This window comes from Taudactylus pleione, unplaced genomic scaffold (genome assembly GCF_031769625.1).
Source record: "Taudactylus pleione unplaced genomic scaffold, aTauple2 ptg000191l, whole genome shotgun sequence".
In the NCBI taxonomy this organism is placed as follows: Eukaryota; Metazoa; Chordata; class Amphibia; order Anura; family Myobatrachidae; genus Taudactylus; species Taudactylus pleione.
This window is the reverse complement of record NW_028284593.1, coordinates 4,156,733-4,184,639: the sequence shown is the minus strand read 5'-3', so window position 1 is coordinate 4,184,639 and position 27,907 is coordinate 4,156,733. Positions and strand designations below refer to the sequence as shown.

The window sequence follows — 27,907 nt, the reverse complement described above, 5'->3', positions numbered from 1 at the left end:
TTCAATGCAGAATATACAGATCAATGTTTATTTTCAAAAAGATTGACATTTGTATTGCAAAACAACTAAGTGTTGTATTAAGACACCTTTACATAGACATTTTACAGACACAGCCAGTGAAGTTTCTGCACTGCCATAATAGCCACATCTGACCAGCCACTTTTATAGTACAGAACATCTGCTCTTTAAGACCAACTCACCCCTCAAGGTTCTGATGTAGCCACTGCTAGTAAAACAGAAATAAGCAATAATATTTTCAGATTACTCTTTAAAACATTGAACAGAAAATTCTGCCTTTGATTCCATTCTGGTACAGTTTTTTTTTTTTTGTTTAAGTCATGTATAGCAAAGTGCTGCTTATTAGAATGCTTCATATAGCCATGGACAAGCTATACTGCTAGCACTCTAAGTTTGAGAGACAGGTATTACTTTTTCCATAAGCAGCATCCATTAGTCTTCACTAAAGTTTGTTCCGTTGAAGAAAACTGCTCCTGTATATTCCACAAAGAGGAGGGTTGTTGGCAAAGCAGACTAGTTCTACTGCAGGCATATAGGAGGGAGTATAGGCTGTGTGGAATGGACAGTGTTATCATATAGCTCAGGCAGTGCAAAGGTTACCTGGAGGCATAAACCCATTATTTCCAAGCATTTTCAGAGACACATTTCCATTTGGATAGATGGCCAGGTAACTGATGCTTCCATGTTGAAGAGCTAATCGTTGCCAAGCTTGAGGTGGAATCTGCAGTGCCCTAAAGACATAAGCACATTCTTTAATTTTCACTACGCAAGTTAATGTGTAAAATGTATGTAACTGTTTTACCAAGTCTTAAAAAGGAATGTTACATACTGGTTAGGGATGTTGCATACAAGCTTACCCGAAGTCTTCAAACCTAGTCAACCCCTGGTTTAAGTTTGCCTAACTAATAGGTTAGGCATTCATTTTTAAAAATGTTAAATTGCCCAAAAGTCAGACCAATTTAATTCCATTACTTCTGCAGACTTTCAGATACCCATAATCCCATCTTTACAAGCCACATTGCATAAATAAAATTCCCTAGTATTGAAAAGATAAAGTTATAGGGGATCAATGTATATAGTAGTGAAAAGCATGGAGAAGTGGACTAGTGGTGAAGTTGCCCCTAGCAACCAGCTTTGAGGTAGCATTTATCAATTACATTCTATAAAATAGGAAGGCACTGATTGGTTGCTATGGGCAACTTGTCCATGCTTTTCACATAACCCGCCAGTCTTTAACTTAACCTGAAATAGTGGTTCACATCATACAAGAGTTTTGGATCAGCTGCATTGCACAGAGTTAGGATCTCCTGCTTTCCAGATGTAAGTGACTAATACAGACTGAAGTCTGGAATGATTCTTAGAACCAGCATATCTTTCCAAAGGAAAGACCAAAAAAAAAAAAAAGTATCAAATTATACACGGAATTCCTTTTCTTCATAGAGACCCCATGGCAGCCATTACAATGAGATATCATCCCTCCTCCTATTAGTTTAAGGACATTTTCCAGGGACCGCTCACCTGCTGGTATATAGCCTCACTCCTCGCCTTACTCTGTCTTTTGAGTGTCTCCATATAATTGGTCCCTGGAAAACACTACAAGGGGAAGGTATTCTGAAGGCTGCCATGGGGTCTCCATGAAGAAATTAAATTCTTGGCGAGTAATTCACTACTTTCTTCTACGATTCCCCCATGGCAGCCATTACAATGGGATATATCAAAGCAGAAGAAACATTTATTCTGCAAGTGCCCCTTGCAAAACATGAACCCCAAGTGGGTGGTAGAAACATTAAGAGCATAATGTATGTATTGAAGACCATGTGGCGGCTTCACAAATCTCACTGAAGCTTGAGCCTCCCAAGCCCATTAACCACTTGCCTGGCATGGTCGTATCAGATACAACCATACCAGACTGGGCTTTCCCTGACATGGTCGTATCTGACACGACCAGTCAGAAATGGCCACTAGGCGGCTATGGGAAGTTAATCTTCCCACTGCCGCCTATATCAGAGGGACCTTCTGGTCCCTCTATACCCGCGGCTCCCCCTCCTTTGTGTCCCGATCACTGCTGGCCACAGTGATCGGGCACCATCAGCACCTCCCTCCCGGCAAACTTCCATGGGCTATCAACCTCCAGCAGCCAGGGATTATGTAGCCGTGGCTACTGCGGTGACCCAATCACTGTGGCCAGCAGTGATCGGGCAGCCGGACCCACCCCTTCAGGAAGCAGCAGCGGCAGCTCTGGTAGCCGCCGCTCTGCTCTATATCCGGGCCGCCAGCGGGACATCCTCCCGCTCCGGCTCTACAGTGATCACATAGTGATCACTGTTGTGTAGGAGCAGCAGCGGTGGCTCTGGTAGCCGCCGCTCTGCTATGTTCAGGGCCACCCCCTCCGGCCTCAGCAGCTCCTCCTCCTCCCTAATTATGCCCTTTTGTATAAGGGCCAGGCAAATCTACATATATATGTGTATATAAATAATCGATAGATATCGCAGAGCCTCTGATTTGGAATGGCAACCGACCATCGATGGTTTGTAAACCATCGATGGTCTGACAGAAAACAAGTGGTTTGCCATTGCTGGTGGCCATCAATGTTACACAATCGATGGCAACCCTCAATCGAGGTTTCTGAAACATCGGCAGTTGTGGTCTACAGATTTCCTCAACCAATCGCTAAACAATTGATGGCTTCTAACGATTGTTGTACCATCGATGGTACAGCAGTCAATGGCCATCACTGCAGTATAACATACAAATTGCTATTTTTATGGTATACTGTCTTTTAAAAGAATATTTTTTTAATATAAAATCGTGATGGATAAGTTTAAAATTATGTTCTTGACCCAATTCAACCATAAGACAATTTTGGAACGGTTTTTGGAAAAAGAATTAGTCAGTTAAGTGGTTAATTTAATATCTCTTACTAGCCACTAGGGCAACTAACACTTGGCTGCTTATGCGGGCATTAATGTCACTAAAATAGCAATGTTTATCCATGTCCTGTATTGTATTGTAAGTCAATGGTTACTTTTTTGTCTATGTACTTTGTAAGGCGCTGCAGAACACTTGTGGCGCCATATAAATAAATAATAATAATAATAAATAATAATAATAATAAGTAGCCATTGCCCTTTTTGAGTGCGATTAGTTGGGTCATCCCGTGACTAAATTCCTGGGTCTCTGACCCTGCAAAAAACCAGGGTCGGAGAGCTGGGAATTTAATCCCAAAATGACCCTTTCACAGGGAAAAAATACCAGGTTTAGCAAATTACCAGGTAGAAGTGAATTACCCCTTTCACACTGAAAATGACATTACCAGGTATCAGACAGTAAATGGCAAAAAACCTGGCATGCAAATGCCGAGTTTGCCATTTTCTCTCTGAAAGTGGTATAACGGGAACTTTCTGACCAATTTCTTTTTTTTAACACAAATATGAAACAATTTCAAGATTAGGTAGTTTGTTTCGTTGGAGCAGAACCTTTAATTCCACCTGGCTAACGAACAAGTGTTTGGGTTTTCTAATATCCTTAATTATTTCAAGATAAGACAGTAATTCCTCTGACAAGGTCCAACATAAGCAATTTTTCTCTTTCATTCTTTGGCTCACGATAAAATGAGGGCAATATGATCTCTCAATTTTGGTAAAATGTTACTACCTTAGGTAGAAAAAGTGGTGTTGACAAACTCTGCTCATCAGCCATAACATTTAAGTAGGGCTGTTCTGCCAACAAAGCTTGCAGCTCACTAATACCCCTTTTACACCGGAGCTAAAACCCGGGTTTTTGAAGGGTTAACCCGGGCAGCTCCCTGGTGTAAAAGGGCAGAGGGTTGGATTGCCGGGTCGAGTGACCCGGCAATCCAACCCAGGTAACTAGCAGGGTTTAACACGGGCGTAGCCCGTGAAACCCTGCTATGGGAACAGTGCACTCCGGGTCACGAAGACCTGGAGTGCGCTGCTAGCCGGCCGATTGGTCCGGCTTCAGTGGCGCTTGGAGATTACGTCATCTCCAAGCGTCAACTTTCACTCCGCAAAAGCCGGGTCTATGCAGATCCGACTGCGGTGTGAGCGGCGCTGACTCGGGAATATCCCGAGTCAGCGCCGGCAAAATTCCGGGTCTGATCCGGAGAGGAACTTTGTTCCAACTCCGGGTCAGACCCGGAATTTAGGTGGAAAAGGGGTAATACTCTTAGCTGAAGTAATTGCTACGAGAAGACAATTTTCCAAGTCAAAGATTTTAAAGGAACAAATGGATGCATCATTAGGGAATTCAGAACAAAGTTCATGTCCCAAGGAGCCACGAAAAAAAAAAAAAAAAAAAAAAAGGCATTGTTAGATGGCGCCTTTTAATTACATCTTTCTGCCAGTCTTCTATCCAATAGGACACTCAATGCTGCTATTTGTCCCTTGATAGATTAAGTTTCCAGACAGTTTGAAAACCCCCTCATGGAGGAATAGTAAGACTTGTGCAGTTGTTGACTTGGCAACAGCCTCAGCAGATGCTTTCCAGGGAATAAATCTTAGACTATAATATGCCTCTGAAATTTTTCTTCACAGTATGGTGTGCAATGTTCAGAAATTGCTGTAAGGTTATGTAGTTCAGTCTCAAAGGGTGTTTGACTCCTGACTGGAGAGAAGGAAAGGTAACATTCCAGTTGAGACAAATCCACATTAATCATTATATATAAGAACATTGCTGGTCAGCAAGTCCTTGTGGTTTTCATCATGTCATGTAATTTTCTGGTGTCTTTATGCGGAAACGGACTTAAGGTATTACTGGACTTTGCTAGTTGAACTTTTCAAATTGTTTTCACTGGAAGGAGAGGTGGCTTTGCTAAACCTTTGTCTTTCCAATCTGGTCACAACAATTTAATAAAGTTTTATACTCTGAAGTTTTCAAATAGAAAAAACCTAGAGCCTGTCTGAGCAGGAAAGAATTTTTCCCCCCCAATATAGCTGCATCCAGATGTAGAAGAGGCGGAGAAAAAAAACAAAAAAAACAAAAAACAGGATTTTGGTACTTACCGATAAATCCCTTTCTCCGATTCCACAGGGGACACTGGAGTTCAAGACAGTGGGGTATAGACGGTGGTAGAGTAGAGCCTGGCACCTTAAATAATTTAGAAGTGTGACTGGCTCCTCCCCCTCTATGCCCCATCAGCCCCAGTTTAAGAACTGAGCCCGAGAAGAGACGGAGGACAACAGGAAAATGAGGAGAAGGAGAAGACCACAGAACGGAACAAGACCGACTGAAGGAGAACAGAGGAAACCACTGCAGGGAATCATGCAGTCACACAACCATAGAAGGAACAAAACAACTGGCAGGTATGCAGCGCTGGGCGGGCGTCCAGTGTCCCCTGTGGAATCGGAGAAAGGGATTTATCGGTAAGTACCAAAATCCTGTTTTCTCCTTCATCCACTAGGGGACACTGGAGTTAAAGACAGTGGGGACGTCCCAAAGCCAACCTCCTGGGTGGGAAGTGCTGAGAACATGCCAACCCTTTGGCCAACCGAACAGGGACCGCCAAGAACCAGAGGTTCAACGGAAAGGCAAGAGCTGAGGATCAAATGTCGTGAGCCAGGAGACAATCAAAACTCCCTGCGGAACAGACACAGAAATACCACAACTTACAGCGTAAATAGAATGGAATAAGCGGCTAGCGAGAAAACACCCTCAGGTGAGAAGCATCCTAACACTGTAAGCTCAGCTGAAAACAGACCAAGCCGGACTGTTGGGAGCAGAGAACTCCAACCCGAATCCATATGAGAAGGGCAGTAACCCGAGAACAAAACTCGAGAAAACCGTACCAGATTCAGAAACAGAAAGCTGCAACAGTCGCAGATAGCAGAATACCAGCACTGTTGGACATAGTCATAAAGATACAAGTATAACGATACCAATCTACAGAAACAGAGCTGATCCTGTCCACAGACTCCTAACAGAGTATGCAGAGAGGTAAAAGACAAGGCCGAACAGTCACCATGAACCATTCTGGAAGTCCAACTACTACAAAGTTGTAAACCAGCGGAAGGGAGAGACCATAGAAGTCTCCAACGAGTGGAGATCACACTGGGAATGAGGCCGAGGCAGCTTCGAGAGGATTGAGATTACAATACCTGTCAGAGGGTCAGACAGCAGAACAACCCATTCTGAAAACAGAGTAGAAAACAGCGACTGAACACCTGCAGTCGAAAAGCAAATCACAGCCACAAACTCCAAAACAACAGACAACTTCCAACATGATGGAAGTGCGTAGGCAGTACCAACCGCTGGCCTGAACATAGGGTGAACAACCAGGATACCCTAGTAGTTATAGAGCACGGATGCAACAGCCACGCAGGAAGCTACCAATATAGGGAAGCATTCCATACCACAAGGCTAGAGCACTAGGACAACCCTGAAGGTACCAGTCAGGTACCCGTCAATGTGATGAAAACATCCACAGAGACTGAACAGGAAATCCACCAGGCCCCCTGCGTAGGACATATTGACTGTCACACTTTAATGTAAAGATGTGCACTAGACCCTCAAAGCGCTTCAGTCCATAATCCCAACAGATCTAGTAAAAGAGTGTCATTAATCTCAATGTTGAAACTATGCACCAGGGAAGCTCTAAAGTGTAGAGCCAACTGATTAAAAGAGCAGATGGCTGCTAGGACCGCAGCTAGGGTGCATAAGGGAGAAAGCGGCTATGCAATGACAGGTTGAGCATTAGTGGGGTAAGCCCGCTTACCTGTGAGCAGCCAAAAGCCCTCTGGACGCTATGTAGAATGTCACTGACCTTTTTCATCTCACAGCAACCTGCCCCGTCAGGTATAGGGAATAGCTTCAGTGGGCTAAGACCCAATGCTCTACAGCACGGACTTCAGTCTGGAGATGTTGCAGTAGAAAACACTGTATAAACTAGCAAAATGTTAGTGGAGGCAGGAAGGTCGTTCAACAGGACTCTATACCTGAGCTTGTTATATTAGGGATGTGTATCCATATAGACATTATACCTATACCACAAAACGGTCTACTAGTTTAAGTATCAGTACATTAACACTTATAATGGAGAAGTGTGTATTACGCCCATCAATCTAATAAAATCCAGGCCTGACCCTGCCTATATCGGCGGGGGCCCTAGGCCTTCATGTAATTTAACAAATGAATCCCTGATTACAGAATAGAACCTGGATTCTCTATATACAGATAGAATGTACCTAGGGGCCCTTTAGAGACTCATGTTATTGAGATATGTGACAAGACAATAATATGGAGTACCGGAATCTATACTGAGAAGGGTACCTGTACATAGACAGAGTGCATTAGTTATCCCGAGAAAGGAAGGGACATATCTGTATTGATAACCAATAGGGTTAAAAACCAGGTTTTGCCAATTATTACAAAATATGCATACAAGGAATGGGAATATATCAGTATATATACACCCGTACATACAGACAAACATAGTTGCATAAGAAGGCCATCTCTTTGAAAGGAAGAGTAGTGCCAACATAGCAAGTTAACTTGTCAGACTCCTGCATCGGGAGATCAGCATGCTATATTTATATATATATGTCCTGCTATATCCTGCATTCTCAGTGTCTTATAAGTTTGCTACCAAGTGCAAAGTTAAAATAATCATAGATCACCCTAAAGGGGGGCGCCATAGATAGGGACTAACAAGAAGGAACTATAACCCCAGGAGGATGTAAGTACATATCTTTATATACAAGAAGACCCCAGTCATGTATAGGGTTCATAATAGAAGCAATGTCTATCACTATGTAAGCTGCAGAACATGACTCTAGTCTACAGAGCCACCATTTAAAAAAAAAAAAAAATATATATATATATATATATATATATATATATATATATATATATATATATATATATATATATATACACATACACACATATATATGGATAGGCTGACAGCTTTGGTAATCGCAGGCGGCTTCCCATCCGTGGAAATATAGGTACGTACACACACCCACATACAAATCCTTAGGGAGAGATGGTGTAAAGCGGAGTTATTGTACCAACTACTGGATGAGGAGAGTCCAGACTTCAATTGCAGAATTCTTCTTTTAAATAAGCTAAGTACCAGACATAAGACTGATAACAGATCCTACCTCTGCCTTATAAGGATAAGAAGCGATATATATATATATCTCCACATATGCATACCTACATACAAGATTAGTAGGTGCGATAATATTTAAAATTAGAACATGAGCAATACACGTATATGTTCTATAGCAGGGCTTAGTATAAATACATGTGGCTTACCTCAACGCAGGGAGACTGCTCAAGTGTTGCGTGTAGCCATCAGCCTGCTACGGTGTAATGGGCAGGATATTTTATCAGCGTGCTGTCCCAGACTGGTATCGAACCTGGGACCCTTCTGTTACTGGAGTGCTCGCCTTAATCAGTTGAGCTATATATGTGTGCAGAAGAGTAACAATCCACAAACTTAAGGGATTACTGTCCCCAAAAAGTGAGCTGTATTCTAACAGAGCCTTCCCAACAAATTAAAAGGGAGACCTGTTCCTTGGGAAAAACCACAGCGCAATCCCCCCATCTAAACAGGGGATAAAGGCCTGCTGTTATTAACACAGCTAAAGTGGCCGTCCCGGCCTCTAATGCTGGGCCACAGGGATGGTAAGCCCAATATGGGATTCTCGTTCCTGAGAATGGATGATTCGGGAGGACCTGACCCAAGGCCTGCCCCCTCAGCCAACGCTGGGTTGAGACCCAACCCAATGGAGAGTTCTCCTCACCCACAGATATCGTTACAATATTTTTGTATATGTGCTGCCAAAGCGTGCACTGGAACGCTTGTCAACCTTGCGCAGTGTGCTAATTAACCTCTCTGGAATAAGGCTTGTCCATAGACCACCCGATTAGCAGAGTAGAAAAAAGGTATACACATACATAAATAAATATATATATATATATATATATATATATATATATATATATACACACACATATATACATACATCCCTATATGGGATTACATATACATCTACATACACACACACACACACACACACACACACACACACAACGTACATTGTAGGCGCCGGGACACGGGGAGCGATCTGCAGAAGTGACAGAGATGACTCTTACACTGCGCTAGGGTAAAGTTATACCGCGCTGTGTGCGCAAAATGTCCATGCTAGCCTGGAAGAGTCCCGGCTAACATAAGCTGTCCCCTCAACAGAACCGCATAAAGCGGAGTCATAGTGCACCTGCTAAGCGCAAGGTTGAGGGAGGGGCAGCAAAAGGCTAGACATATCCATCAGAGCAGCAGGTGTTAGGGCAATGAGCTATACTGCTGTGGAGGGCGCCGAAGCGGCTTATACACAAGTGCCCCGAAGTAGCTAGCGCCGGAGCTTATACATTAAAGCACCGCCTCAGCAGGCTAACAGCTACGCTGTTATAAAACACACGCAAGCACAGGGAGAATATACAAACTCCACACAGGGTCATAGTGGGAAACAAACCCATGACCTCAGTGCTGTGAGGCAGCAATGCTAACCATTACACAGTCTGTGCTGCCCTGTTAACTATATACAGGCTGCCTCAGTGCGACTGGCGCTGTACCTACAGTGAGAGCTCCAGCGCTTTTTGTAAGTGATAGCGCAGTCAGCCGTCTGTCACTTACCTGACCTACAGTTAACGGAGCTTCAATACACATCTCCCCCTTGTGGGGGGAGGGGCAGGAGACCCGGACTCAGCCGGCGGCGGGACCCTTTTCTTCCCCGAGCAGGAGTGAGTCAGCGCTGTGCTACACAACGGACCACTCTTAATAAAAGGGGGAGTTGTTTATATTGTAAGCTGTTCTCTCTCCTTAAGGGGATGAAGCACGCTCCCTTGCAGGTGCTGGTCCGCACTGCATACTCTTAAAAGGACACCTCTCCTGCTAAGCAGGAGAGGAGAGCGTCAGCTGATGTCCACTGCTCCAGTGAAATGACTCAGCGCCGTGCTTGCCGGCTATTGCTGCTGCGGAGCAATAAGCGGGAGAACCCTTACAAATGGCGCCGCTGTTGCAGGACGCGCCATAAGTGTTTGTTTAGGGCGGGTCTCGACGCCGGGTCCGTGCGCTTATTAAGACAGCGGGACTTATTAGCCACAGCAGCCCGCCTTGTGTGAGGAGGGCAAGCGCGATCGGCGCTGCTAACGAGCTCTCCTATGCAGCAGCGCCGACAGCCGCGTGGTGCACACAGCGCGGCAGTGAGGAGGGAGCCCGACTATAATAGGCGCCGCTAGATTGCATGACGCGCCTCCAGCAGCCCCAGCGACGACCGGGGCTGTAATTTGCGCCCTCGTGACTACAGCACCTGGTGACCCCCTTGACCTGGTATCCGAAGTCGGGGAGAGGGTGGTGCGGGGGCAGGGGAAAGTCGGGCCCTCCTAATAGTGACAGTGTCACTGAGCCCAGCTATACTTCCACTGCTCCTGCTAATCAGGAGCAGTGCATACTTACAGCTGCTGCGGCCGGGATGCTGGGCTGAGGGGGCGGAGAGGAACCCGGACACATGCCGGTGTCAGCAGTGGCGGGTCTTCTCGGGGTCCGATGACTCCTTTGTGTGTGCCCCCTCCTCAGGGTCACCGGACACAGGCTGCAGTAGCCGTGTGGTGCCCTTCCCGGCGGCTCCCACGTAGCAGGCAGACTGCCACAGCAAGCAGCCTGCCTGTCCTCAGTGTTATAAAAATTAAAAAAAATATGAAAAAGGCTGGAGACAGCCTGATGTGCGACCGGCTCTCTCGGGCACATTCTAAAAACTGGGGCTGATGGGGCATAGAGGGGGAGGAGCCAGTCACACTTCTAAATTATTTAAGGTGCCAGGCTCTACTCTACCACAGTCTATACCCCACTGTCTTGAACTCCAGTGTCCCCTAGTGGATGAAGGAGAAACACACCTTATAGTAGACTTGCCTTGATAACTCCTTTTCTCTAAGGTCCACAGGGATACCATGGGGATAATGTGGTTGGAGAGATCCAGGCACCAAACTGTTACAGCTTTCAGCACCCAGGATGCCTCAGGTTCTTCTCCATATATACCCCACTCAGTCACTGGCCTTCAGTTTTGTTAACAAGCCTCAAGGCAGGAGGACTTTTTGGAAAATATTCTTGGCGATGTCACTAGGCCATATGGAAGATAGGTAAACTGGAAGTGGTTTGTTCTGAACACAAACTTAGATACTTCAGACTTTCTTGGCCGATTGGTACAGAGGAGTCTTTTAGATAGATGCCAGAAAATGTTCCCCTTCTTATGCCTGCAATGATTGATTTCAATGTCTCCATGTGGAACGATTTTGCCAGAGTAAAAACACTTAAAAAAAAGAATTTTGCATTAAACAAGAAAAACACAGGAGGAGTGAACACACAAAAAAAAAAAACATTCAGTCTAAACTATAGGAGGGATGATATCCCATTGTAATGGCTGCCATGGGAGATCGTAGAAGAAACCTACAGTAGGGACGCTTGAAGATATGTTAAATTTAAGTACAAAGTTAAGGGATGCAATCAGGAAACTGGCTGACGTGATCCTGACAGCCATCTTCTTTATCCTGGCGTGGGTTAAATGACAGGCGTCTATCTAGAATGGTTAGGTTTAGCGCACCGGGGGGAGGGGACTTAGGGTTAGGCACCCCCCCGGGAGGGTTAGGCTAGGGAGAGAGGGGCTAGGGTTAGGCACCCCTAAGGAGGGTTAGGTTAGTTATTACTTACCTGAGGACGATTGGGATTTCCAGCGCTGTCGGGCTGCCACGATCTGTTAATCTGTCGGGCTGCCGCTGCAGGAAATCGAACCTGCCGGCCATGTGCTTCCAGTTAGAAATGCCCTTTAAGAGAATCTGAATGTATCAGACATTACCTGCATACAATATACCGGATGACGTTGTCATGGCAGACTATGATCTCATAGCTCTCCTCACTCTGTTCAGGATCTGCACGATAGATGTAATTCCTGAATGCAGCTTCAATGCGGGATCCATCTGTATAGTACTGAGGGAAGCAGGTTCCAAAAGTTATAGAAGTTAACACCTGTTCCCCACATGTAATTGAATCTGTACAAATCTAAATGTAGAACACTGTTGTGTTAGTAGGTTTCCCAGGATGGATGGCAGATATGGTGCAAAAGTGGAATCGAAGCACTAACATAGCATTGGAGTGTCTGCCTTTTAAAGAGGTCATTGTCACCATTACAAGCAGTGCATTTACACCAGGCTTCTAACCCTGAAGCTAAAGGACCAGTGAAACATATGCAACACTGGTGCTTCCCCCTTATTTAAGACTGATCATTTATTCAGTGTATATTAAGCAAGTGTGTGTAGTGTATACATAACTAAACACAAAACCTCACTTAGAGTGCCTTTGTTCCCTAGTAACACCTCCTGGGAGGCCTTGAAAATATTCAACTTTAAGCAGGGCATCCGCTATACAAATTTGTCAGATATCTGTCCAATGTGGCTGGTTGGAATGAAAACCTGGTAATGTATGGGAGCAAATGACAATCATCCATTTGCTCAAACACTGGAAAATAGGCAATAATGGTTGTTCAGACAAATTTGTTAGTACACACAAATTTAACCAATTTTTGTCCTTTGTGTTTAAAACCATATGAGTGACTCATTTGCTCCCATACATTACCAGGTTTTCATTCCAACCAGCCAGATATCTGACAGAAAATTGTATAGTGGATGCCTTGCTTAAGTTTGAACCACTAGGCCATGCTTAGCTTGCTGATTGTTGCTGGTAACAGCAGCTCCTAAAGTCAGAGCAGGTTCCTGGACCTGCAGGAATGAAGCATTTCATCAGGTTGGAAGACAAAAGACCTTAGCCAGCAGAATGAGGCATGTGTGGAGGTGAGGTTGTAAAGGTGCTCACAATTTCTGATGGCAGCCCTGTTGTGCTTAGAGATTCACTTCTTCCTCTTGTCGGTCAGTAAAAATAAATTTTATTTCTTAAAGATCTCTTGGATTATAGCAGTTTGATTGCTCTTGTAATATGTAGTAGTCATTAAATTATGTGTTTGTATCATGAGATGAGATTTCTTGACCACAAATCTAGTATTAGATGAATGAAACAGACTTGTCTTACCACAACATTGGGCTTCCAGTGTGATGCAGGATCTGGCTGGATGGGCGATCCTTCCCGCAGCAAGTCAGAGCTGAATCTAGGAACACCTGCAATAAGGGAGAATATTTAGATACATCTAGTCAGATTCATAGTTGTACACAAACCCGATGGTTTGTGTACAACTACAGTGGTGGGAGGGCCGGCGGTCATTTGGGGTAGGGAGGGGTGGCCACAGGGTCAGTTTTATAAAATGGGGGTGTCGCCCCCGTCTTGTAGGTGTGCCAAAGCCGGGTCTGTGTATTCCAATGAAGATTTCCTGGCCCCAGAGGAGTTCCGGCAGCCATTCTGAGTAAGCTGCACTCAGATCTGCAATGTCGGTTGGAAGAGTGTTTTCAGACGCCTCCTCTGGCATTACCATATTTTCATATCCTGGTTGCATCTGAAGACACTAGAAGTATGAGTTGCACATTGCTCTTGTAAGGGAACAAATCTTCCTAAATGAGAAGCATCAACTACATAAAGAACTTTATAGCAAAGTGAATAGAATCAAAAGTCATTGATTAACATGAACAGTGTTCATTTAAAATATTCCAAATCAAGTCATAAGAATGTTTTTAATGAAGGGGGAGGGGGGATTAAAAAAAAAAAAAAAAAAAAACAACCACCACCACCACCACCACCCGCTTCAAGGTCAGCTTTTACTAGCATTCTGGAATTGCATTTACATTGAAAGGTCCGTAAAGTCTATTCAGGTCATTTAGCGAATTAGAGTGTGGCTGAGTGCTCACAGTATTAAGTCTACTGTAACTGGTTTGATTAACAGTTCTGATTTAGGCAGTCTACAGGATTTGTCTGAAACTGCGGCAAACTATTGTTCAGCATTCATTGTTTTATTAGGCCATTCCAGACAGAGAGAGACAGTCTCAACCACTATAATCAAGTACCACAAACAGGTAATGTTTTGCGGAGCTCTGTGGAAACAGGTGGGATAACCAACCCAGCAAAATAGATTACACTTACCCATGCATGATAGCCACATGACCTGTTGGCTGTACTTGAGGATTAGTGTGGAGAGCCACTAGACCAGTGGTTCTCAAACTCAGTGCTCGGGATCCCACACAGGTCACGTTTTCCAGGTCACCCAGCAGGTGCATAGGTGTGTTCATTACTCACTGACATTTAAAAGTTCCACAGGTGGAGCTAATTTCAGACCAGGAGACCTGCAAAACATGCACTGTTTGGGGTCCCGAGGAATGAGATTGAGAATCTGTGCACTAGACTATTCAGTAAGGAATGGGTATGTAATACAGGCAGTCGGGACGCCTCCTGTCAAAATACAGACAGCAGCATCCTGACAGGAGTCGGTAAGTATAGTAACCCTCCCTTCTTGTAGGGCAACACTAACCCTCCCCACCGCCTAAAACTAAACCTCCCTGTTCGTGCTTAAAACACAAAAGTCTCCCCTTTTCATGCCTAACCACCACCCCCCAAAAAACCTAACCCTGCCTCAACCCAACACTCTCCCTCCATGGCTAACAGCTAAGACGCCCCCGGCTTACATAGTTCGGGATGGAGTCTCTGTATTCCAGCATCGGGATTAAGATAGGAGTCTGTATTTTGACGCCCATCTTAAGTCCCGTGTCGGGCTTCCACATCCCATTCAGTAAAGCCACAGTATTCCCCAGACTGTATTGGTTCTGTCAAGGCATAGATAAGTACACATTACAAACACTCTTTGAAGCTACAGTATATGGATGTGTTATTCCAGGTGCATCTCTTTAGTTTAAATGCCTAAGGTTTTATTTTAGAACATTTCCACCCCCACTCCCCTCCACCTTAATCTGCTATTTGAGGAGACTGATAAACATTTGGCATCAATAATTTGGTCACTAGTACTAAGGTGCAGCTTTCAGTTGAAGTGTAAGAAGTGAAAGCTGTATTTTTTAGAAGCACACTGTACCTTCTAATTGTACCTATGTAGGCAGGACTGTCCAGGCAGCATCTTTTTAAAGCAGGAGTGTTTAAGATTTCGATTTGTGGGAACAGCTACACGTCTGCAGCTGTGGATCAGATCCCTTTATATGCATGTACTAACATGATTTGTAGTGGGACAACGATGGTTGGTTTGCAAAAGTGATGTTCATTTACATTGTAATCTACTCTGTATCCGTTTAAATGCTAATGCATAATGATTAGCATAAAAGTTACACAAAATCACCATTTCATATTTGCCTGTCATGATTATAGAATGTGCTAAGCTGCATTAACATGGTATGAACTGTTCAATGAGCGATATCGTTGAAAGATTTCCCTTGAGCTTTCTGTAGTGCAGGACAAACTATATTGGTGTACACAATGATATCTTTCAGTGAAGTCATCCTGCCACATCTCTGAACAGGCAATTCTTGACAATATTGTCCAAGTTGGCCTGCATGTATGGACGACCAAAGATCTCCATCGTCCATTCGGGAATGCGCATCGTTGATCGTTTGCTGCATAAAAACGGATTTCTCATTGAACAATATTGTTCATAGATATCTTACAGTGTGTACACACCTTTAATAGAATACCTCTCAAAAGATACACGTTTCTGGGAATGGTTTCCAGCAACTCCATGTGTTTAAGAGAAGAGCTTAACGTATGCTGTAAATGCCTGCTTCATCGCCTAACTTCAAGCATGCACTCGGAAATGACTGGTGTCAGTCAGTTTTACACGCCCAGCAAAAGCTAAAATGAAGTGGGATATATTTTGATTTGAAGAATTACCATATATTCAGGTCCTTGCAATTTTTTGTTCCCTGTAGGAAGCATACTAGCAATTGGATGGAAACAATGCCGTCCACAATCCATATTCAGGGAGACTTCTGTACACATTTTTAAACTAGCCATGGGGTGAGCAAGGGGATGGGTAGCTTTAGAGAGAACAAAGACAACTCCTAACAAAGTTACATTTCCTATGGTCAACCAGTTGAGAAGAAAAAAAAAATAAAGAATTTTTATATGATAGGTCTGCCATGTTAATGCAATTCATAGCACTCAGTGCAAGATCAAAAAGGGAAAAATCTTAAATTGTAATTTGCATATCAAATCTTTTATGGCAGCTTTGTATGGGTGCATACTGTATTTTCAGTAAGATGGTACAATTGCTTTACTTGCAGGAGCTTGATCACCCCTTCAACACTAATTCAGGAGGCCCAGAAACAGTAGTTAAACACTAGGGCATCTATACCTTCCTGTAAAGAATTTTATCTCCACTACTGTATTCAACACTGTTGAATAGCTGCAGGAGCTCACTCCAACTATTCAATACACTGCGCTGTTTGGGTGTGCTAAGGATTTCTTCCCGCACCCCCCTGGGGATGCGAGGAGAAATCCGACCAAAGAGCACGGCGTACAGCTGTTTTTCTGCTTCGCGCAGCGCTAACAGTCACGCGCCCGGCACTTTGGTCAGAGAATGCTGGTTAACATGCCTTAATGCTCTTGTTAAGGAGCGATAACAGGCATTCTCCGACCACATAGCACACAGAATTGAATTGCCCCGAAAGATACATTGGGATTTTGTTAATCTTAAATCTGATAATGTTTCACTAGCGCATGTTCAAAATGTCTTTTGTAGAACTCCAAATAGCCTTCAGTTGCATGGGCAATGCCAAGTACAAGATCTATGATAGGGTATTAAGACTTGATAGATGCCCAGCTTATTGAAAATCTACAGAAATTGTGTCAGATTATGCTTTCTACCAAGATCAGCAAATGCTGCTAATTTAGGTTCTGACTCTTCAAATTTGAGGCCCAGTGAGAAGAATGTTTAAGTAATGAAGAGTTAGAAAATCTGAGCCAAAAACTGCCCATTCTAACCTTCCAAGCATCAAGTTACACTGAAATGCATGTAAATGTGCTGTATTTATAAAGTTTTAGGCAGGTGTGGAAAAGAATGCTTTCAAAAATAGAGAAGTGTTTTCATTTTTAACAGATGACACATCTAAAAAAAAAAAAAAAAAAAATTGGTTTGAATACCCTTTGCCTTCAAAATAATCAATTCTTCTAGGTACACTTTCAAAGTCAGGGATTTTATAGGATTATAGCCAAATGTATGATTAAACAATCATACCAAACAAGTGATAATCATTTGCATGTTAACTCTTTTGTCAAAGTCCATAGGGAGACCTTGGGGTGTAGGTGATTGAAATGAATCCAGGCACCATGCAGTTAAGCTTTCAGCTCCCAGGATGCATTGGTCCACTCTATACTCTGCCCCCGAGCCACCTCAGTTAGTAATGAGCCAAAGGCAGGAGGTGGATAAGAGAAGGAAGACTGGTACACTCAAGAAACTGAAAAGGAGACTGGAAACTGGTGACCAGCAAGATAGCCCATATGAAGCCAGGTGAGTCAGGGTGGGTGCCCTGTGGACTTTGAAGAGAGTTAACAAAAAGGCGAGTTCTTACCATAACCAGTTTTCTTCAGGGTCCATACGGGGACCTTGGGGATGTCCCAAAGCAGTCCTTTTAAGGGTGGGGACGCTCCTGCGCTGAAGAGAATCTGGCACTCAAAAGGAAGTATCCCAAGAGGCGAAGGTATCAAATGCATAGAACCTTAGAAAAGGTCTGAACTGAAGACCAAGTGGCCATCTTACAAAAGGTAAATAGCCAAGGCGCCACGGCGAGCTGCCCACAAGGGACCCACAGACCAAGTAGAATGAGCATTAACAGAAGTTAGAAAAGGCAGGTCCGCCTGCGTGTAAGCTTCTGAGATAGTCATACGAAGCCATCTAGCCAATGTTTGTTGGCTGGCCATCCCTTCTTGTGAAATCCATAGAGCACAAATAAGGAGTCTGATTTCTGAAGGGAACTGGTACGGTCCACATCAATCTGGAGGGTGCAGACCACATCCAAAGGAGGAGGCTTCACCTGCCGAGAGGTCTGGTGATTAAAAGGCCAGTACTATAATGTCCTGATTTATATGTAAACTAGAAACAACTTTAGGAAGGAACTCTGGGCAAGTGCGAAGCACAGCCCTGTCCTGGTGAAATATTAGAAAAGGGAGAATGACAGGAGAGCGCTCCCAACTTTGACACCCTCCTGGCAGATATAATAGCCAGAAGAAAAAAAAAAAAGGTCTTAGCATTTAACCACTTAATTTCCACCGAATCTAGTGGTTCAAATGGAGGACCCGAAGAACTACTGCCAAATCCCAAGGAGCCACTGTGAGGACAAAGGGAGGTTGAATCTGGAGGAAGGTGAGGATATCCGTGAGCAGAGCAATTCTACGTTGGAACCACACTGAGTGCAGAGACATTCACTTTCAACGAGGCAAGGCATAGGTCCAATCCAGCTTGAAGGAATGCCAGGACTCTGGAAATACAAAACACCTGAGGGTCGTAATCTCTAGTACGATACCACCGGAAATATGTATGCCACACTCTGGTAGATCCTGGCAGAAGCAGGCTTACACACGCTAAGCATCATGTTGCTAGAGCTAGAGAATCTGTTGAACCTTAGGAAGGATGCCTCAAGCGCCACACAGTCAAAGTCAGATGATCCAGGTCCAGATAAAGGCAAGGACCCAGAGACAAGCCTGGACGCTGAGGCATCAGGAACTAGTGTCGATTGAGAGACTCAAGATCTGAGTACCAATGGCCAAGCTGGAGCCACCAGCAGGACAGTGCCTCAGTGTCTCCCTGCTTCCTCGGGTTCTTTGGCAGTTCAAGCAAGTCAGTGAAATGGACCTTCCAATTTGCATACCTATTTCCTCCAGAGTCCACCAAGCTTGCTTTGGCATCTCTTGTCCTGGACCCATACACTGGCAGTTTGATTATGTTGGGAGGCCATGAGGTCCACCTCTGGGAGACCCCATTTGTCTACTAGGAGTTGAAACCTCTTGGTGAAGAGATCATTCCCCTGGATACAAGTCGTGACAGCTGAAGTCCACTTCCCAATTGAGAACTCCCGGAGTGAAAACTACCGAAATGGCCAGTAGATTAGATTCTGCCCATGTCAGAATGCATGAGAGTCTTCTGTCATTGCTGCCAGACTTAGAGTGCCTCCTTGATGGTTTATGTAAGCCACTGTGGTGGAGTTGTTGGACTGAACCTGCATGGGTTTTCCATGAAGAATGCTTTGCAGTCATGAGGGCCCTGTCACAGCCTGAAGTTCCAATATGTTGATAGGCATGGATGCCTCAACCGTTGTCCACCGGCCCTGAAAGGAGTGTGGACTGGTCACTGCGCCCCAGCAACTGGCTTCCGTTAGGAGTGTCCAGTCCACGATCCAAAAAAAGGGGGTGACCCTTGGTTAGATGTGATGTCGGTAGCCACCAAGACAGACAGGCGCACCTCCGCAGGGAGCATCGTAGTCTGAGCCCTGATCCGCTGGGCTAAGCCGTTCCATTAGGAGAGGGATCAGCCCAGGCAGGGGCCTGGAATGAAACAGAGCATATTCCACCATGTCGAAGATTGACACCATGGATCCTAGAACCTGCATCGGCGAATGGACTGACACCTGGTGATTGCGGAGGCATCTGCATACTCGTTGCTGTAGCATGGAGATCTTTTCTGGAGTCAAAGATTCCCTGCTTGTGAGAATCCAGAAGGGCCTCCAAATGAGCCATGAATTAGGGAGGACTTTTTCCAATTGATTAACCACCTGAGCACCTGTAGAACAGAAATTGTCACTTGCAAGTGGTGGCGAAGCACTTCTGGAGAACTCTCCAAGAGCAGGTCGTCCAGATATGCTAGTAGCCGGATACCCCGACTCCGCAGATGGGCCGCCATGGCCACCATAATTTTGGTAAATACCCTTGGAGCAGTGGATAGGCCGAAGGGCAGTGCCAGAAACTGGAAGTGTTGCTGCAGTATAGCAAACCATAGATAACACTAGTGAGAAGGTGTTATGGGAACATTTAGGTATGCGTCCTGAATGTCCAGCGAGACCATATAATCCCCAGGTTCCATAGCCAGTATGATGGAGCGTAAGGTTTCCATCCTGAACCTGGGCACCCTGAGGAATTTGTTCAGAGATTTGAGGTTGAGGATAGGCCGATGAGACCCATTCAGTTTCTGAATCAGAGATTAGAACCACCACCAGTCCCTCGTTGGACTAGTGGAACTGGTACAATTACCCCTGCTTGCAGCAAGGACCGTATGGCTTTCTGGATCTGTAAGGCCTTGTTCTTGTCCAAGGGAGGACCTGTGCAGAAAAACTGGTGGGGACGTCTTTGAAGAAATGAGAGCGTACCCCTGAGACCACTTCTCTTACCCAAGAGTCATTGATTGTTTGACACCAGCATTGGGCAAACTGAAGAAGTCAGCCTACCACTCTGGGGTCCCCTAGAGGGAGGCCTGCCCAGTCAGGCTGAGGGTTTATCATCTGGTTGGGAGGCAGGAAGTCTTGTGCTCTAGGCCAGTTTCTTAGGCTTGGCAGTGGATTGTCTAGGAAAGGAATGACCTTTGAATTTTCCTTGGCGAGGAAAGGACCTAAAGGAGGAGGTTCGAGACTTTGAAAGAGCAGATGCTGAAGGCAGAAACGCAGATTTTGCGAACAATTTTGTCTGAACCAAACAAAACCTCCCTATTATAGGTTAAGTCCTCCAGGCCTTTCTTGCCACAGGGAACAGCAAGCAGACATAGCAGAGACCCTGGAGGTCAGTAGACTAGCATACAGAGCAGCCTCACTGATATATGCAGCCACATCCAAATGTGGCAAACCAGAGACACCTGATTCTTTGGCGCTTCTGAGGGGAAGGAGTCCTCAAGTGCATCTCCCCAACTCTATAGCATTAGATACCCAGGAGATAGCCATGGAGGGGCAGGCAACAAGCTCCTGAAAGTATACTTTCAAGCAAATTTCCACTTTCCTATCTGTATGATCTTTCAAGAAAGAAACGGAAGGCATAGGCAACGTTGCACTTCTAATCAATCATGTAACGTGGGAATCCACTGTAGGGGGCAATTCCCACTTTTTACCAAGAGCCTGAGGAAATGGGTAACATGAGGCCAAATGTTTGAGGTTGATACCTCTTACCAGGCAGCAGCCATGTGATCCACTAGCTGATCTGACAGTGGGAATACTGCCGAAGTCACCTTTCTGTTTAAACAGAGGGTGTTTGGATTTAGGGGCTGACTTGTCATCAAGGCAGGAATATTATTGCCCTTCTGCTCCACGGGAGGTTTCTGTCCTCCCTGAGCTCGCCTTAGGACACTAGACTGCTCACAATGGAGGCCAGCATCTGAGAAAAGACTGCCCAAGGGGGCTCCTGTACTGATGTTGGTGGGTTTGAGGTACCTAGTGGATTATAACACCTCACAACCCATCCTGAACCAAATTCTCCTCACTGAAACCTGTAGGACATAATCGCATTACAGAATGGGTGCAGAAAAGTGTTAATTACCCTTGTCTGACATCTCTGCAGATTAAGATAACACAATAAGGCACTAGGTACAATGCAACCACAAATATGTACTAATACTAGCAGGGAAGCAATATACTGGTCCAGTTTTATGCTTTGGTAAGCGGCGAGGACCTGCTGCCTAAATATGGCACAGTGCAGCACACAACAGTGTGTGACAGACCATACATACAGTATGAGGTTATGTATGAACCACCATGACAACACCTGTATTAGGGCAAATAGGGAAAGGATATAGCCATACACATGCAATGTAGGAATTACTGCAAATTGGCACTACAGAGACTCAGTGTCTGGTAGGAAATCATGTTACATACGCTGACCCTGGGGAGAGGTATGTAGGGAGACTGGACCACGCACTGCCCTGGGAGAGCTGCAAACTGCACCATGAAGAAAATGGCCGCCAGAGACCTCAGAGGGGGCGTGGCCAGAGGAGAACAGCTCAGAGAAGCTAGACCCCAGGAGGAAAGGCACCCTGAGCTGCAGGGAGGAGCAGCTTAAAAAGGGAAGCCGTCTCCCCCGGCTGAATATTAACCCTTTGGATGCTGGTTTCCCACACCAAAACATCCCTAGTGATTTAGAGGATAATGATGACTGGAGCCTGCGTCCACCTCCGGTCTGTCCCCTTAGACTGGCGGTATCTACTACCTTAACACTCGAGTCACCGCAAGTGGTGGCCCGCCTTACTTGTCCCCTAAAGGACGGTTGCAGTCACGGAATGCCCACCGAGATCCCCAGATCGGAACTGGCGTTGCAGCACCGGAGGGGTGATGGAGCGGCAGGGCAGACGTCCCTCGGACAGTCTGCTGCTGCGCGCTTTAGTTGTAGAAAGGGGGAAAAAAAAAAAAAAATCACAAATAGCTAACTCCGGCCAGGCACCAACGAAACTGAGGTGCCTCTGGCTCGGGGTATAAGGAGAATGGTCCAATGCATCCTGGGAGTTGAAAGCTTTTAACTGCGAGGTGCCCGGATTCAGTTGCAATACCTACACCCCAAGGTCTCCCTGTGGAGCCTTATTAACCCTGAAGAAAATATATGAATAAATGAAGACCTACGAGCTTTTACTAAATGTCTACAGTGAAATAGGGAGTGAGCAATTTGGGGTATTTAAATTTACAAATCTGGCGGTTTTATTTTGATGAACCCTTTCACATGCCCAGGTGGGTCTTGTAATCAGCTCTCAAGTTACATTGAACATGCAGTGCAAGAGAATGCACCCTGACCACTGCAGGGTTTCAATGAAAGAAACAGACTGCTGAAACCCAAGCTACAAGCTAATCAGCTCCTGAAGGGAAAGCCACATCTGCTACAAGTATAAACATGATGGCAGAGTATTACAAGAGTATCTGAAGGATAACTTTGTTCTTTAGTGCATAGGTTCCCAAACTCTGCCATCCAGGTTTCAAGGATGTACAATCTTGAGTCCAGATTGTTAAAAATTGACTGAGGTGCTAATTAAGTCACCTGTGCTCAAGCATGGATATCCTTAAAACATGGACTGTAAATGTTGAGTTTGGGAACCTCTGCTTTAGTATACAGTGAGTAGCTGATCTTTACCTGCAGAAAGGTCTCACCTGGTAGTGATTTGCTGATCATTTCCATAGTTTCTCTGGCTCTTGTCATAGTGGAATATACAATCTGGTCATATTTATACCCCAAACTTGCCAGGCGCTGTCCAGCTAGCTCTGCTTGGAGTTGTCCTTCAAACACAAGAGTTTCACCAAACAATTGTCAGGACACAACATGCTGTCATGGGATAGATTATTGGTAACCTGTCAGCCATCAGTCCCATTATACATCATTTATAGCTTACTGTACAAGAGAAAAAAAAAAAAAGTAACATTTGCTCTCAATCACATTCAGCTAACTAAATGTGATGTAAGCTGGTACACAATATGAGAAGGTCCTGTGCGGTACCCTTTCCTTCTGTTTCAATATAATGCTAACTGTAAGCCTACAAAGGGAAAAAAAACCCCGCAAGAAACCATAGCAACTAAGGTTTGCTGGTTCCAGAATTGGCTCTGCAAACGCAGCTATATAAAAAAGGGAAAGGGAGCACACAGGAGGCAAGTGCCCTGGCCAACTTCAATAGGTAGTCCTGTTCTCGAATTTTCAGAATGTTTGCCATTCTCATAGACATGCAGGACAAAGGCCCTCATTCAGAGCCACTCGCTAGCGGCAGTACGCTCGTTCCGCTCTGAAAACCATAAAAAGATAAAACATATATAATTAGGACAAGTAGGGGACTATGGGCCTGATTCAGAGACGCTCGTAAGCGGCCGCCCGTTCGCTCCGAGCGATGTTTGCCCAACTGCCCATGCGTACGGATCGTTATACGCATGCGCGAACCAGTCAGTGCGGCCGAAATTCATGTGCTCGCAATATAGCGAATGCCTGCTATTTTGAGTGACAGAATGAGGCGTATGTGGGTGGTAACAGGGGAAGGTGCTTGAAAATGGGGAGTGGAGATCCGATCGCAGGCGTGCTTAAAGGTCAAAACGGGCGTTTTAAGGGAGTGCATAATTAATACAGCAGCGTCATTGACCACGTCACTTGGTTTTTTTTAACTCAGAACTGCTCGCAAAATAGCGGTTGAAAAAACCAACCACAAGAATAGCGAGCAGTTCATACGCTGTTCGATGTACTCGATTAATCTAATAAATAGCGGACATGACGTATTGTGCGAGCGGCCAGGGGGCGTTTTTAACAAATAAACGAGCGTATGTTTTGCTCGCTCGTTCAGACTTAGAGGTGTGAACAGACTGCAATTTGCGAACGGATCATTTGAATAGCCACCCCTTGTTTTTGAACGAACGACCACAAATAGCGAACGGCTCTGAATCAGGCCCAAAGTCTACTTGTGCACAATGAGGTAATGTGCATGCTTCACACCTCAGTGGGTCACCACAGGTTTAGTGACTTATGGGCCTATTCCTGAAAACATTAGTTTCCAGAGGCACCCACAATTCTTTATTGCCACTATTGCAACATGGAGGGACTACAGCATATCCAATATCTGCCATGCCCCTCCATTTCCAACAGAAGCAGCCAGCATAGGTTCCAAATGGAGCTAACAGCTGTAGTCTATGGGCTACACTGCAGAAATTACTGGGAGAGGTCTGTAGGAACCCTCCCAGGCAATGACAGCCATACATGCGTGGTCACTACACCAAACATTAGTGCTGCAGGGACCTGAGGGAGATCAATAATGCAATCACATCTAACACCATGCGATTTAATACTTTCTAGCAAATCTTAATCTCTAATTGCTGCAAATAGAGAAAAGTTATTATTGAGTCTTGGACCTGATAATTATATGCCTCTTCGAGTACTACCTATCCACTGGAATTATAGGAATAGTAATTTGTCACTTGCCTAAAGCTTAAGTGCCAGGTCATTAAGCATAGGTTTAATTATTTTGTATTTACACATACAAAACAGTTTCAAACTGAGCCAAGTTAGCCTCAGGGTTATTCATATATAGTTGCACAACTGTTTTGATAAGCATTAACTAGCCCGCTGGGTGGAATTCGTTTGTCTAATATTTACACCCTACTAGTAACACTCGAAGGACACCATGCTCTTAATCTTAGACAATAAGGGGAACCCCTAAGTGCACCAGGCCCCATCAAAAGACTACGTACAGCTCTGGGTGCAGCCATTGACTGGGGGTGAAACATCTGCATACCAGTTTTAGTGAGGACCTTCTCAGTGTCAGTTTTTCCAAGCTTGTTGTACTCTCCATGTCGAACCAGAAAGATGTGCCGAGTTGCTTTAGCCTTGTACTTCTCCAACTGCAGCTTCAGTTCATGACCAGATTCTTCTGAGACTTCAGCCAGGTTAATGAGAGACATTGGTTCACGGCTAAAAAGGAGAGAATTTACAGTAAATCCAAAATAGATCTACCAGTCACATAAGTGATTAATTATTGAACCAACAGGCTGGACAGTAGATAACAGGTGCTTGTAGATAAACCACAGCCACTATATTAAATGAAACCTGGAACAGAGAATAAGTATTATTGTTATAACTTAAAAAAAAAAAAACTATAAAGAACAATTGTTTAATGAGTTACAATTGGGTGTTTGAGTTAATTCCATAGAGGGCAGTTTGTATGCAAAATTAATGTCAAGGAAAGACAGACCAGTTCTCGGAGGACTCTTTTCCACGACACCCTATTAGTATTTCAAAAGGCATATGATAAGCTTTCAGCAGGACTCCAAAAGCATATTCAGTCACCCCAGCATTGCTCCACACACTTTAAATTGTTGCAGACTTGCCCAAAGTCCCTATTTATCATTGGGCATGTGAAGTCTGCTTACAGTTGTGAAACATTAACTAAATGTGCTGTTGGCATTGCTTGGCAATAGTTTTGCCAGAGCATCCTAGTGATCAATAGGAAGACCTAGGATGCAGACAGCATGCCATGCACATTGTACAGCCTCCTATTAAACACAGTAAAAAACAGACCGGTCAATAACCATTCGTTGCTCTGACAGCCTGGCTTTGTGTGAACACAGCAGCACTCAGACAATTCAGTGCAGTTTGTTTTTACAGCGTATGACTTTAAAACCCATGTCCAGTGTGCAAAAGCAAGGTGATCGGAAAGAATTAGTGGGGAAGTTAATAGGAAGGCCAAGTACAAGGACTCACAGACACTGAATCGCTAGGTATTGTTCCAAGTGCTGCATCTCAACACATTTGGATGCCCTACAATAATACCTATGCTTTACCATTACAGCCAAGGACTCCCTTTTTATCCATAGGTAAATAAATGGGAATATAATAATTTTTAATAGATTAAAATTATTAACATTTAAAATACTTAAGACCATTACATATTGAAAATGCTTTGTTCAAGGACTAAGCATTTTTAAAGCAATTAAAATAATTTTAATCAGCAGCCATACAAGTATTGCTATGATCCCGAGCAATTCACATGGGGTAGCCTTCACCAACAAAAGCCAGTGAATTTTACCACCGGCCGGCACAATAGGGCAAAATATCAGAATATTACGCTTACCTGCAATGCCCCAGATCCCCCTTGTCCAATGACTATACCAGATGAGGAAGGTGATAAAAAGGTATAAATATAGAAGTGCAAGAAAAAGTGGTTGAGTGGGGTGCAGAACAGAGGGTGGGGAGAGGCAGTGAGGAAAGGTGGTAGTATGAGCAAACTCCTAAAAATAACCTGCACTTTGTTTCATCAAGTTAGAACGGAGCAACATCATAAGGAGGAGAGTGCCATTTCTGCATAGGGGAAGTTAGTTAAAATGCTACTAATAACAATATTATTTAAAAAAAAAAAAAAAACTCAAGACAATATTTCACAATTATTGCAAAATATGCCCCAAATAGTGGAGTATAGGGACTACTACCAAAATAAAGAGCACATCTGCACATTGTAAAGCTAGGCATTTGCTACTCAATTTAAGTAGGTCTCTGATTAGTGGTACAAAAAAAAAAAAAAAAAAAAAAAAAAAATTCTTTTACAAACGGCTTTTCCCCTTAAGAACCAGTAGCGCCATTACTAGGAGCACTGCACAATAACTGCATATTGTACCACACTTCTGTCCCCAGATACAAACAGCACAGAAATCCTCTCAAGTCCAAACCCTTCCTCAGGAATTATGGAAGATTCCGTAGTCTCCATAATTTATGGAGTAGGGAACAAAGCACAGTGTATTTAGTAATGGGGCAGGCTGTGCAGGGGAACCGCATAACACATTACACCTACCACATACTACGCTGTCCAAACTCACCACCATGCCGGCACTGCCATACCTAATCACTGCACCATGCAAGCACAACACCACATTAGCGGCTGCGACACACGACACGTATTACCCAGACACTCACTTGTCCCAGTTAAGCTCCCAGCGGCCGGTGTAGGCAGGTACCCAAGCCCCGGCGGCGGATGTATGGGAATCATCCCCGACCTTCCCCACAGCTGCAGCAAGTGCGGCGGCAGCAGCGCCCCCGGCCACGATCACTCTGCGGAGAGACATCGTCTTGTTTCGATCTCAGGTGTCCTATACTGTTACATGATCCACTGGTCACACTCCACTCTGCTTTTATACAGCTTATAACTACCGCCGGCCGGGACACCTGGGGCATGGCGCGAGCTCCTCGTCCTTCTCAGGCTCAGCTGTGTACTAATTATAATATATACCACGCAATGTAAGGCTAAACCCTTCTTACGTTATAGAAAATATTTCTTCCTACACAAATTACTGGAAAAAAAAAATAATGGGTAAACTAAGTGGAATGCAGTTGGTTGGTTTCAGGATTTTACTTAATAATAGTATACTTACCCTCCCAACTGCATATTTCAGGTTGGATTTACAGTATATATGTACCTAGTACCTTTCAGAATGCTAGGCATCAGGGTTATGTAATGATTATCAAAAA

General features: G+C 44.5%; 1 protein-coding gene across 1 annotated transcript; it reads right to left on the bottom strand.

The window, feature by feature from the left end:
* Positions 1–14: 14 nt before the first annotated feature.
* LOC148519317 (serine/threonine-protein phosphatase PGAM5, mitochondrial-like) lies at positions 15–27,555 on the bottom strand. Its single transcript, XM_088476686.1, has 6 exons — positions 27,356–27,555; positions 25,185–25,360; positions 23,071–23,196; positions 13,115–13,200; positions 11,889–12,019; positions 15–749 (listed from the first exon to the last, which is right to left on the bottom strand). Exons 1-6 carry the CDS (start codon positions 27,502–27,504, stop codon positions 599–601), a joined length of 819 nt encoding a protein of 272 aa, XP_088332812.1. The 5' UTR covers positions 27,505–27,555; the 3' UTR covers positions 15–598.
* Positions 27,556–27,907: the final 352 nt, after the last annotated feature.